The sequence below is a fragment of the Berghia stephanieae genome, chromosome 1 (assembly GCF_034508935.2).
Source record: "Berghia stephanieae isolate SIO BIC M18660-M18661 chromosome 1, UCSD_Bste_1.3, whole genome shotgun sequence".
In the NCBI taxonomy this organism is placed as follows: Eukaryota; Metazoa; Mollusca; class Gastropoda; order Nudibranchia; family Aeolidiidae; genus Berghia; species Berghia stephanieae.
The window spans coordinates 47,220,446-47,234,664 of NC_088360.1; the positions used below are offsets into that span (position 1 = coordinate 47,220,446).

The 14,219-nt window shown below is 35.5% G+C and overlaps 1 protein-coding gene across 2 annotated transcripts in view; it reads right to left on the reverse strand.

The window, feature by feature from the left end:
• LOC144976485 (uncharacterized) overlaps positions 1-14,219 on the reverse strand; it is a 37,085-nt gene extending 22,866 nt beyond the window's left edge. For both annotated transcript variants that reach the window (XM_078920777.1, XM_078920781.1), the window contains exons 1-3: positions 13,187-14,219; positions 3,663-3,786; positions 910-1,286 (exon numbers count right to left, since the gene is read on the reverse strand). In XM_078920777.1, coding sequence (XP_078776903.1) covers positions 910-1,286; positions 3,663-3,786; positions 13,187-13,410 — 725 coding nt within the window. In that variant the 5' untranslated portion in view covers positions 13,411-14,219. The remainder of the gene's footprint in view (positions 1-909; positions 1,287-3,662; positions 3,787-13,186) is intronic.

Sequence of the window (14,219 nt, forward strand, 5' to 3'; positions counted from 1 at the left end):
ACCTGCCACGAACAAAAAAAATAAAAAAGAATTTTAAAAAAATTCCATACCAGAAGTATATGATAACCAACGAAATAACTGTAGTAATAAATGTTGTGTTTGAATTTCAGGAGGAGAGAAAGTATTTTGAAAAAGGATGATGGGAATAATGAATTACTGGTGTAACTATTTTTATTGCCTGGGGCTATTCATTAGATCATTTTGAAAAAAAAAAATACGCTCTATGCTGCTCCTATTATTTTACTAGAAGTTTATTTGATTGAAAGAAAACAATTTTATACATGACATCTCGCCTGGCCTTAATTAGAAAAGGCCAAAAAATGCACATCCCCTCCCCACATTCTTTGGATTGGTCAAATTGACCCCCTACCCCCTTCTTTTAGATGTAGAGCCGTTGCTTAAAGGATCACTGTTATCTGTGGTATCCATTTACCCAATTTCCAAAAATGGATTCTTAACATTATTCACAACTTGGTCAGCTATCCTTTGCAGCTTACCTTGAGATATTGCTATAAGTGCTGTTTTATTTGCAAATCGAATGTCGATATTTGTTCCACTGGACCTAATGCCATCTAAATTATTTATATATATCTCATCATGACTTCTTTTTAGAGTTTGAATAGATAAGACGAGGCCACACAGCCTTGACAAATAATTGTCTTTATTAGAACTGAATCAGAATTTGCTTAACTCTTTCGAGTTCATTTGCATGGAAAAATCGAACAAATTTGTTTAATTTTCAATGAGGGTGAACTCGAGAGAGTTAACAAATTCCACAATAAACAGAATAATTCATCACTGAAACAGCTGCCAGTTTTGTTCTGACATATTAAGAAATGTTTGGTCTTGTAGGAGCCATTTACCAAATTTTATCCTTTGTATCATAAAATGACTAAACAGAATGATTACCTGACAGCATTAAGTAATTCTTTGACATTTCTTGATGATACTTCTAGTCTACCAGTGTAGAGGGATGAAACAACAGCTTCCATAACCCTAAGGCTGAAATCATTGACATCAATTGTGACAATTCTCTGACTACGTTTCCCTTTCTCATTGAAATAACTTTCTAATTTGGATAACATGTCAGCAATGGTTGGACTATAGGCAGCCATGAGACATGAGTGGACGTGAAGAGCTCCTTCAGACATTTGCAATGTTAAGTCACACATTCGAGAAGTCTTCCAAAAGGTACGCAGCTTGTCGAATATGGTGTCTTGGAACCCTTCTAAAATAAAGAGCAGGTCTTTAGCTGATTGACTCTTGGGAATTTTTTCCATTTTGCTCTAGATTGAAAAATAAAAAAGAGAAAAGAGAGGGTTGGGGGAGGGGGTTGAGTGTGTTTCAGTTACAATATTAATCTTTTAATGATGTAAGGTGATCTCCCATGTTCTGGGTCATCTTTCTTTTTGTTTTCTCGAAAACAACAGTTCGGGGAGAGTAATAAGATGGGAGTGGAAGATAAGGGGGGGGGGGGGGGGGGGATAGGAAGGGTGGAGTACTTTGCGTTGGTGGTGTAGTTCTTGACCTCCAAACCATGTTGTTTCCTTTTATTTTCTTATTAAAAAAAAAAATTTTAACAGATCAAAACACATATAAAGTGAACTTCATATTATGAATCATAACTGGACTTAGACACATCTTTCATTGTACGAAAGACTGGATCTGATGGACAAAATTTTAGAACAGCAGTTTTGTTATTTGTACCAATATCTTACATTTTTTTTTTTTATGTTGTTACTCTTCTTGACTACCAGAAAACAGATTTCTATGAACGTATACTGCAACCATTACTTTGTTAAACTTTTTGAAAAAAATATAATTATATCCTTATTGTCCTCATATCCTAAAAGGATTGGAATGGTCCTTTTCAGTTCAGAAGTCATAAATCACAATATCAACATGTCTGTCTAAAAAACGATAAGCATAAATTGATGAATATTGTACTCTGTTGTTCATTTTTGATGGAAGATAATTCATTAAATTTGAACATATATTCCTCTGCCAAACTTACTTTATACATGATTTTTCAAGCAGTTTGATCTTTTTTAAACATTGTTTCTTACTCATCAACACAACATGAGTGTGATGTTTGCTTGTAACTTTCGTGTGTCGTTCACGTTCACTTCACGTTAAATTTTTTAAAAATTCCATTCTACTCCAATGGTTTCTCAGGTTATCCAAACAATTCATGTTACTAGTAATAATATCTAGTTTTTATTGTTTTCATAGAAAATAATTGCTTTTGTCCACATAAGTCAGAGGTCTATTTCTTTCTGTCCGTCACATATTTTAATGAGACCTATTATCTAATAAAAGTAGTAATGAGGGTTTTAAAACTTATAAAAGGACTGAAGTTGACATTACTCAATTCTTTGTTGTTTTTGGACTGCCTGCTAGGCGATTAGTTAACTAAGATAATTAAATGTTAATTCTCAAAGAGAGCCAAAAATCAGAGAAATGTGAGAGTGTATGAGTAAATGTCATGTAGTGTTGTTACTATTGTTGCTGTTTTGTATTGTTTACCCACTTTTAATAATTTAAATGCCAGAGAAAGATGAATTTAATAAATTAGTCCTCATTAATAAACGTATAAGGTAACACAATAATTTTGTGTGTTAGTACGATTCCTGGAGGGCAGCTTTTGTGAGTATTTGACTTTTAAAAAAATGCACAGCATCAATATTAATTTGAAGCTTCATTACTGGTGAGAAACCCATAAGTTACCATTAAGCTTATACACAAATCTAGTCCTTTTTGCTCAAGTACAACACGCTTATTGAATTTCCTCCCAAGCAACTTGAGAAATTCTGGCAATTATGAAAAGTTTACTTGTCAATGAGTAGAAAACAGTTCTGTCATAGGACATATTATTACTATTATTGTGACACAGAATCATATCCTAACACCATCCCACGTCACACAAATGTTGCGTCTATCTTCAGTTGCAGTTTCAATAGTATGGATTGGATTGTATTGGAAATTGATATATATGTGCTTGATAAAGTGCCATCAATTTGGAGCAGAAATTTTGCCTCATTGTTTGAACTGTTGTTTTATCTATGATTCAGATATGTGAATAGGTCTATATTTTTTTCAATGTAATACTAATAAATTAAATCTATTAATGTGGTAAAAACAGAAAAAAACAAAACAGCAAAGCTTAGCAAATGAAGGCCGGATGACTACGTCAACGAGAAAACTACGAACTCATTTTAACGCTGAATAATCCAACCCCAAGTACCAGGTAAAGTTGAAACACCTGGAAAACACGGCAAAAAAGGTATTGGACCTATTTTTAAATGGTATTTGTGTATGAAAGCGATTTACAAAGACGAAGGCCAATTTCATGATACCGTAACACTTAATTCATATGGCTGGTGACAGATGACTAAAAGTAAAAGAGTAAGAAAAAATGTTCATCTGAATTAAAGAAATTAACTTCATTGAAAATTTCAGAGCAAAATATGCGTGCAAACAAAAGTTATAGCTCCCATAAATTTAACTTGGTTAAATTACTTACTTTCAATAATTTTTAATACACCACCTTAGGCATATCAGATCAGATCTCCACTTTCATTTTGAAAAGTTACAAAATGAACTATATGTATATAAGTATAAGATGAAGATTTTCACAATACTAAGTGGTAAAAATTAATTACCTTGTTGGAGACTTCATGATTTGCATGCTCAGTGACCATCTTCGTTATCCTCAGAACTGCATCCTGTCCCTTTGGGCGATTTAGCCGAACATTCATTTGAACCGGACAGTCAACCTTGTAAGTCCTATAGAAAAACAAAATTAAAATTGAACATCAGCTCCCATCCATCATGGGACAAGAAAGATAGATAAGATAAGATGAACTTTATCCACTTCTGGAAATTTACATTGGGTATTGCCATAGACTAATGAATATCTGAAAATGGTAAAGCAAATAAATAATAAAAAGGAAATACAATGACATAACACATTATAGTCAGATTATTTATTAATGGCGCATGTTTTTCTGGTTTTTCTCAGCTGTCCCTCTATCAAAAGTTGTAAAAATTTGTGTAAACCTTTGAATCCATTTGTCTTAACTTGTTTGTTTTTTTTTTGTTGCTTTAGGTCTCTTCCAACACAATTGAGGTTATATGAGAGACAGCTGAAACAAAAAAAAACAAGCAATCTAACAAAAATAGTACAAATGTAAATCAAAATCATAACCTAAAGATATCATAAGCTAAATTATAAATAACCAAGAACAAACAGGCAGAAGATTTACAGAAAAAAAAAATATCCCCTGTCAAAAATACAATCACAAACCAAAGAAGCAGGATAGGCTAGTAAAGAGAAGAAGAAACGACATCACTATCGGATCGTACACCCATGCGAACATCATAGGTATATGATTCAAGGGTGATGCTCCCATCCAACCACCCGCTTGTACCATGTTGATGCCATATCAAAAAATTTACCCTGTAAAAAATGTCAAAAAGTTACGCACCACAAAATATGACACGAATTCATAGTTTTTCCAAAAAATCTTGTGTTGACACGTAAGTTTCGGCTAGTGAGTATGAGTTCACGTCATACTTGTTTCCGAATAAAAACAATTTGATTTAACTGCAATAAAATAATAACTTATGTAGTTTGCCTTAAATTTTTAATTTATGATTTATTGCTTATTATCTACATTATGTCGCAATTACAGATATGAAATCTCTAATTTTAATCATTTGAAATATTGATTATAATGTACTCAATATCGTCATATTAACGATGAATGCTGTTTATATAACTTTGAAAAATTGTATCTGTGAACAAACGTTTTTTTTGGACATTTTTTATACTAAAAATAGAGGATGCTTATCTTTCAAGTTGTACAAACATTTTTAAAGGAACATTCCTCAAAGAGGGTATTTTGTGTAGGCAGGGTAGACTGCACAATGCTTTCGGCTCTTCTTACAATTGTATCTATTCTTTCTCTATCCCCAACAGTGATGGCCCCACCCCAGCAAATGATTCCAAATGTTATAATATAACACTTTGAAGTATTGACAAATAGAACATATTAAGGATTTCTTTTGTGCAGCTATGTGGTCAAGTGGTATGACACTCGCTTTTGAATCGGAAGGTCCGGAATTTGAGCCTTGCTCAGAGCATTGTTAAGTCCTCTTTACTCACATTCTCTCACCCTACTCAGGTGGCCATTAACAGCGTTGTCTCTGTTCTGAAAAAAATTGTAATATTGCCTGACAGGGTCATGTCTCGAGTTGCTGTTGGTCAGGGACCCCTTGTAAAGCGCTTTGAGCACGTTTACTGTATATTGCACTAAATAAAAACTCAAATTAAAAATAATAAATTTTTGTAGCGTGAAAAAAATTTAGTTTTCTAAGGAAAAATAATCTAGAACTCTTTAAGTTTTGAACAAATATTATTTACATGCAAATACCAGTTCAGTTTATTGTCAATGGTGTAATGGTAAATCCTAGATATTTTCCTAGATATTTATAGGAATCAACAATCTGGTTAAATGATTACATGATATGCATAAACAAAAATACTTCTAAAAATGGGTCTAGTGAATTCATTTTGAACCAAACAGTGTTCCACGTGGTAATTTTTAAAAAAATGAGACTAATACAAAATAGCATAGACTATCTGTAGAAATAAAAGAAAAATTTAAAAAATTTTAAAAGCTGTCATTTTAATTATTATAAAGGGAAATAATAAAATGTGTTTAAGCTTATTAGCAATACAGCTTTTAATTGAAGGCTTCATTGTCAGAGATGTTAGTTCAATTTAATCACATGCATAATTCTAAGCAACTCCTGAAAAGAAGGTATGAGAAAAATATAAGGGAAAATTAGCATTATATTTATATAACTAACTGAAATGATAATCATAGTACAAAATATGATGCATCATTCAGAAACACGGTCAACAGTTGATGTATGACATGATAAACGAAAATCACAGGTTGAGATCCCTACAAAGTCAGCCAAAAATTACAAAATACAGATTTTGAACTAAAATTAAAATTACAGAGAAGCCAACTACGGAACAAATCCGTTTTTTACAAAAAGGTTGACATCTATGATATAAGATGGAACGGTTGATGATAGGCTTGACGCTACATTATATAAGAAAGGAAAGAGAAAAGAGACACAATGTGATTTAAATGGCAAATATGAATTAAGTACAAGCACTCCTAAAACATACCTGCCAACATGGGATTATGCCATTCAGGGATTTTGAGGAGCAAAATCAGAGATTTTTCAACCCAATCAGGGATATAAGGAAAAATGTCCCCTTGTTCGTCATTGCCGCTTACTGTATTTCTTTAATTTTTGCATTCGTTTATCCCATGGTTTATTTATCTCCTTCGTGCAATCCATTAACATAATGAGAGAGAGAGAGAGAGAGAGAGAGAGAGAGAGAGAGAGAGAGAGAGAGAGAGAGAGAGAGAGAGAAACAAAGAAAGAATGTAGAAAAAGAGAGAGAAAAGAAAGAAAGAGGGAGAGCGAAAAAAGAAAGAAAGAGAGAGGGGGAGAGAAAGAGAGAGATAGAGAAAGAAAGAGGGAAAGAGATAGAGAAAAAGAGAAAGGGAAAAAAATATTTTAAAAGAGAGAGAGAGAGAGAGAGAGAGAGAGAGAGAGAGAGAGAGAGAGAGAGAGAGAGAGAGAGAGAGAGAGAGAGAGAGAGAGATAGAACGAGAGAGTTAGCTGAACTAAGAGAGTGAGGGAGAGCTAATGGCGTGCGTACCCGTGGTTGTGTAACTAAGCGGTGAGGGCTGTAGCTATGCTGGTCACTGTTGTATTAATTATCGTGTGAAGCACTGAATTGATGCAAATCCTCGATAAGCAAAATATACAAAACAAAACCCAAAAAAAATTATTATTAAAAAAATTTTTTTTTTTTTAAACATCGGCATTGACAATCCAGGATTCCGGGATGTTGGCTTAAATCCGGGATAATCCCGGAAAATCTGGGATGTATGGCAGGTCTGCTAAAAGCACAGTATAACCTTAAGGTCATACTTTAAACTTAACTCAGTTGTTTTTCAGAGCCATTCGACCAGAGGAGTCAAATTGGAGTGAAAATTTCTAAATTCTACAAATTTTTTGCAATAGAAGGCAGCTATGAATTTGGAAAGTGACAATTATGTTGGTTTCATTTTCATACATTTATCTAGAACGTACTTCAAATGGTTTGTCATGAAATTTAAATCACCTATTACAATGCAGAAAGTGAAATATATAGCTATCCACTCAGTCAAGGATGAGTACCTTTGTAAACATGACAAATTTGGAAAGCGAAAAAATAATTTCACAAAGGCTGTTTGAAAATAGCCACACGGGGATGTGTTCAGACCATTCATCCGACTATGCACATGATTTTTATAGTATTTCTTACTCTTCTTTTTTCAATTTTACAAATTAGCTGAGTTCACTTCAGTTGATTGATTGACCAAGAAGGGCTTACAGGTCTAATATTTACATTTCTCAAAAAATATATAATTCTGAAATTAATGGAAATGGAAGTAACCACTAGATATTATATATAGAGCTAAAACTTATGTCATCAACAGATCATTCCAATTAAGTGATGCTCCAATTCAATTAGCTCGTTATAATACTTTTGGCTGAGCTTGTATAGTTCAGGGGCACATTTAAAAAAGCAAATGAGTCCTTGTCTATATATTGGAATGGGTGTCTAATGACTGATATGATTTTTCTGATTACCTTGTGTTTTTGTTTTTTTAAACAGTATTATATTACGAACAGTGTTGAAACCCATTAATAATGATGTAGGTGTCAATGAGATCATTAAGCTAATTTAGGGAGCTAAGAGGCTCAGCATTACAGTCATTACTAAAAGGCACATTATAAAAGTGCTGTGAAATTATGGAAGTCCTCCCACGTATTTTTTCTTAAAATATTTTTTTTCTTCTCCAGACTGCTATAAAATCGGGACAGTTGGCTGCAATGTTAATACTCTCATTTTCTCTTTTCGCCCTCTCTATCTCTCTCGCATTTCCTCTTATTGCCTAGAACCGTGTCAGTTGGTAAATCCTCAACTCCTAATTGCCAAAGAATATGGAGTGATATGTTACTATTAATACTCTCATTTTCTTTTTCTCCCTCTCATTATCTCAGATTTTCACCTCTGCCTCTATATCCATAAATCTCTTTCATTTACTCATTTTCTCCTCTCTCTCTCTCCCTCCTTCTCTCTCTCTCATTTCCTCTTTTCGTCACAGACCAAGCCAGTTGGTAAATTGTCAACTATTTACTATTACGGAGTGTCTACGTATACAGTTTAGGCAGTTTAGTGAGCAGTAGCAGTGTGAGTCAATTTGTGACTCAACTCTCCCATAAGAAAGTTGTGACTGGAAATTGCTGTTCGCTTTTACAAAACGTTTTAGGGGGGTTCACTTAAAGATGCATAACTTCGTAAGAAAGAGGAATATCAATATTTTGGTATCATTATTTTCGTTACTAACCGGGCACCTAGTCTCAGGATCTACGTACACAGTAACATACACGGTAACCTTGAATCTCGCCTTTAATGGGTTAAATTGTATTTTTTGATTTTTTAAAATAACACACACACACACATACAGAGTGAGGTCCATCCATTGCTTGTATTGTAGCGGCAAACCACTTACAGGAGCTATCGTGTACGTAGATCCTGAGGCTAGGTGTCCGGTTACCGTGTACGTAGACACTCCCTTACTAATTTCAGGGGTGAGAATGACTGGTCACAAAAAAGGAGGAAATTTTCATAGTGAAGATCATGACCCATCCATGTGACCATAATCTATAAATTTGAATTTCACTAAAATCTACTGAGATGCGATCCAAAATTTGTCTCACAGCAATATCTGACACGACCCGGTTGAATTTCAAAAGTTGAAAGTGTAATTACATTTGGTGGTTGTAGTAGCGATGATGATGTGGTGGTGGTTGTAGTAGTAGTGGTGGTAGGGATGATGTGGCAGTGATTGTAGTAGTAGTGGCAGTATGGATGATGTGGTAGTGATTGTAGTAGTAGTGGTCATATGGATGATTGTGTGGTGGCGGTTGTAGTAGCTGTGGTAGGAATGATGATGTCGTGGTAGTTGTAGTAGTAGTGGTGGTAGGGATGATGATGTGGTGGTTGTAGTAGTAGTTGTGGTAGGATGATGATGTGGTGGTGGTTATAGTGGAAGTAGGAAAGACGAATGATGATGTGGTGGTAGTTGTAGTAGTAGTAGTAGTAGTAGTAGTAGAAGTAGTAGTAGTAGTAGTAGTAGTAGTAGTAGTAGTAGTAGTAGTAGTAGTAGTAGTAGTAGTAGTAGTAGTAGTAGTAGTAGTAGTAGTTAGTAGTAGTAGTAGTAGTAGTAGTAGTAGTAGTAGTAGTGGTGGTAGGGATGATGTGGTGTTATTTGTAGTAGTAGTGGTGCTAGGGATGATGGTGTGGTGTTGGTTGTAGTAGGAGTGGTGGTAGGGACGATGTGGCAGTGATTGTAGTAGTAGTGGCAGTATGGATGATGTGGTAGTGATTGTAGTAGTAGTAGTGGTCATATGGATGATTGTGTGGTGGTGGTTATAGTAGCTGTGGTAGGAATGATGATGTCGTGGTAGTGGTGGTAGGGATGATGATGTGGTGGTTGTAGTAGTAGTTGTGGTAGGATGATGATGTGGTGGTGGGTGAAGTAGTGGTGGTGGTTACAGTGGAAGTAGGAATGACGAATGATGATGTGGTGGTAGTTGTAGTAGTAGTAGTAGTAGTGGTGGGATGATGTGGTGTTATTTGAAGTAATAGTGGTGTTAGGGATGATGGTGTGGTGTTGGTTGTAGTAGGAGTGGTGGTAGGGATGATGTGGTAGTGGTGGGAGGGATAATGATGTGGTGGTGATTTTAGTAATAGTGGTCTTAGTCTTAGATATGATTGTGTTGTGGTGGTTGTAGTAGTTGTGGTAGGAATGATGATGTGGTGGTAGTTGTAGTAGTAGTGGTGGTAAGGATATTGTGGTGTTATTTGTAGTAGTAGTGGTGGTAGGGATGATGTGGTGGTGGTTGTAATAGTAGTGGTGGTAGAGATGTTGATGTAGTGGTTTTGGTGAGTGTTTTTATTCAGTGATGATAATAGCAATCTGTCAAAAAGGAAGAAAATGTCTCGGTCTATCGGTCTATCGATCAAACATAAGCAAAGTGTAAAAATAACAGGAACATAGTTTTATATTAGTATTATGTAATTGTATATTACTATTACTAGTATAAATCCATTCTTATAATAAGACATAAATTTACTATTCGAAAACATTTAAATGAATTGTCCCTAAATGCCTACAATTTTATTCAAATAAAAGGCCAGTGTTTTGTTTTGGTTTTTACTATATAAAGCAGGTTACAATATCTTTGTTAGGGTACCGAAACCTAGTGGTTACTCAGCTTATAAATACATTCCAAGAATCTCTCAAATTTAAAGCCATAGTCCAAAGGTAAAAAGAAAGAGTAGTTAACTAAGCCAATCACCATAGCTCTATTCTAATATATTATCTCTGTATAACCAGATGATTTAATGGATGGTTGCGAGAGAGAGAGAGAGAGAGAGGAGAGAGAGAGAGAGAGAGAGAGAGAGAGAGAGAGAGAGAGAGAAAGAGAGAAAGAGAAAGAGAGAGAGACACACACACAGAGAGAGGCACAGAGAGAGAGAGAGAGAGAGAGAGAGAGAGAGAGAGAGAGAGAGAGAGAGAGAGAGAGAGAGATCAAAAAGGCCTACGACCCATTTGTCCCTCCCCTAGCCCTTCAACGATCATCTAGCTAATCAAATTACACCACTCGCCTTCTGTGTCAATTGTGACATCTGGTGCCATTCTGTCTGGCCCGACGTAAAAAAAATGGGACCGTCACTGAATTTCACGAGATTGAGCACATGTGTCAAAATATGACATAAGACATAATGGTGACTTTGTGATTTTGAGGAAAATGTTTGACACGGCTAATTCACCGGAAAATTTCTGATAAATTCTTTAAATCACTGTTTATTTATCCAAAAAACATTTGAAAAAAGAGGAATTGTGATGGGGATGGGCGGAGATAAACCATCATTTAGGTGGAAGATTCTCAGCCCTGCTAAAACTATTAACTGCCACAGACTGGTGTTGCACAAGTCCATTACATGAATAGTTTCTTATTATAATGACAATGTGCAACACATTTTCCTTTAAATCAAAGGCAATCCTTTTTTAAAAATTAATCTATACAGTAAAATTATTTTAAACCGAAAGAAGCTAAACCGAAAAATACCTTAAACCGCAAAGAATTTAATAAATTGTACGAGTTTCTTCATTATCTTTGTACTAATTCTTACGATGAACCGAAATACTTTTAAGCAGGACTTTCTTTAAACCGAAACAACTTGAGACCACCTTCCTTTTTTCTCTCTATATTTGTCTTCAAAAATTCAGGAAGGAAGCCACACGTAATAATGCCCGGCGATATTAAACAGAGCGTAAGTATAAGATGAGGGAAATGGGTGGTGGGGGGTGGGAGGGGAGGCAAACACTTCAATCACTGCACTTGGGCTTGGCCAACACCACAATCGCACAGACTGGAAAAGGAAGACAGCGGGTGACTGACAGGCGAAAAATGAGGAAAGAGGGGGAGTTGGGGTGTAGAATAACGCAAGCGAGATGTTCTCGCTCGTGTGTGATGCTTGGAACTGATGGATTTCAACGACAATGATGGGGGGGGGGGAACTGGACTGGATTTTAAAGTGGAGGGGGGGGGGGGGGGGGGTAGACAACTTACAATTGAAATGCCATTTCATTTCCACTTCGTTGTTTAAATGTGTGTGTGAGGGGGGGGGGGGGGGGGGGGGGGGGGGGGGTTCTATGTAATTAGGCCTTTGAACCTAATGAAATGGCTTTTCAACAAAAGAGGGATGTGTAGTAGACAGCTTAGCATTGACACGCCTTTTCATTTCCATTCCACTTCACCTCTGAATAGCTGCGCATCATTCATTATCAATTATCGCACAAGAACTTTCGATCTTATTTTAGCTTTGCATTTTACTAAAAGTTGTCTAAAAGAAAGCACTGTGCTTACACGTTGGAATTTAAAATCAAAATACTGTGTGAAGTCGATGAAAAAAGGCGTTTGAACCTAATGAAATGGCTTTTCAACAAAAGAGGGATGTGTAGTAGACAGCTTAGCATTGACACGCCTTTTCATTTCCATTCCACTTCACCTCTGAATAGCTGCGCATCATTCATTATCAATTATCGCACAAGAACTTTCGATCTTATTTTAGCTTTGCATTTTACTAAAAGTTGTCTAAAAGAAAGCACTGTGCTTACACGTTGGAGTTTAAAATCAAAATACTATGTGAAGTCGATGAAAAAAAAGTTGATCAAGACGGAGATATTTAAATTACACGGCATCCTGAACTCAACTCTTTCAACAATTTTGAATTGAAAACGAAAACCCCCAAAAATATTTTTAAAACACAAAAAAAAATTATTTTTTTAAATTAATGGTTATGAAGACGGCATTTATTCAACAGCTCCATTTAACGGGAAACCCATGATACGTTTAAATGATAAAATTCCTTAAATAGTTACTACCCTTGAAAAACATTGCAACACGGGAACTTACTTTAAACCAAAATGTCTTTAAACAGAAATGGTTTAGAAGGTCCCCAAAATTTCGGTTTAAAGTAATTCTACTGTACTTGGAGAGGAATTGCCACTTTGTTCTTCTGTTTGTTTTTTCCGCAGAATCTAACGTTTGGATCAGAAAACAACAGTAGTTTTTGTTTTGATATGATTTTAAGTCATCTTGGAATTCGTTTAAAAAAGACTTTTAAAAATTAAAAACCAATGCCAACGAGCGTAGACTCTTACCTTTCTCCATGACAAATGACAATGAATGAATGATTGGAAGAGAGAAATTCAAGATTCTTATGCATGCAAATCCAGGTTTGACTGAAATCACTGCATGCACATGAAGAGTTCTAATTTTACTCCTTGGTAATTGATGAATCGTCAACTACCAAGGGCTCACTCTTTGGCAATTGACACTTCCTATATGAAATCAAATCTTAAGACAAGACAATCTGAAATGAACTCCCAACCATCACAGCTCTAAAATCCGACAAATCACATTCCTACCCTATAGTAAAATTCAAGATCTAGTGAAAAAAAAAGCTTACTTCTGATGTAATCTCTCCTGTGCTACTGATTTATGCACCGCCTTTCCATACTTGCAAGTGTATCTCAGCCCACTGTATCTTAGTTTGGCAGCAAGTACGTCGCTCTCTGGGAGTTTTTCTGAGTTTCTCAAAGTGAACTGGGTAAATGTTAAAGTCTGGTGCTGTAGAAGTTTTTCTTGAAACTCTTCAAAAGAGCGAAATGTGTCGTTCACATGAAGTGCCATTTTCGAGAATGGAGAATGAATCTTATCACTACCACGATTAAACGAGGTCTAACACGCTTGTAGTTTGTAGTTGGAATGCCTGCTTGCACCAGCAACAGAGTTGCCACTCTATTCAGTGCTCAGCTGAATCCTTCACCACTTTGATTGTAAACATTGCAACTGAAATTGGTAGAATTCCTAGAATTAGGGATGCCAAGTTTACTGAACAATTATGTTAGATGAATGCTGGATTTTTTTTAAAGTGCTTAATATAGGTAGACTGATTCCAGTCTATAGTAGACTAGCCTTAGACCGGTAATGATTAGATAGCCATTAATTGGAAAAGTGAAGAGTGAAGACAGTGATAGTGAAGATTGAAATTGAAGGCACCACCACAGTACATTTAATATTGGCTGCCAGTGATCAACCCTCTTCTCTCCATGCAAAAGTCCCATTTCAATCTAGATAGGTTATCGACATAGATATGCTGCTGGACGTCGGTAGTTAGCTTACTTTTACTTTTAATAAGTAACTTAATATAAAGTTAAACGGAAAGTAGACGTCAAACTTATCGAATCGAGGGCGAGACGCCGAGTCGAGAAGCTGCCCAGTGAGAATTCCCAGTCACAGATTTTGAGAAATTTTGGAACCATGAACCGTTTATCCTAGATTTAAAAGAAGGTACTAAGATCTATCATATTGTTGATATTACACTTAAATTGTTTTCTATCTAGAGATCTAGAATGATTATAAATGTTTATTTTTGAAAAAATCCAAACTCAACAGACAACAGAGGCACAGACTTTCTCTATCGTTCGGAGCAGGAGAGC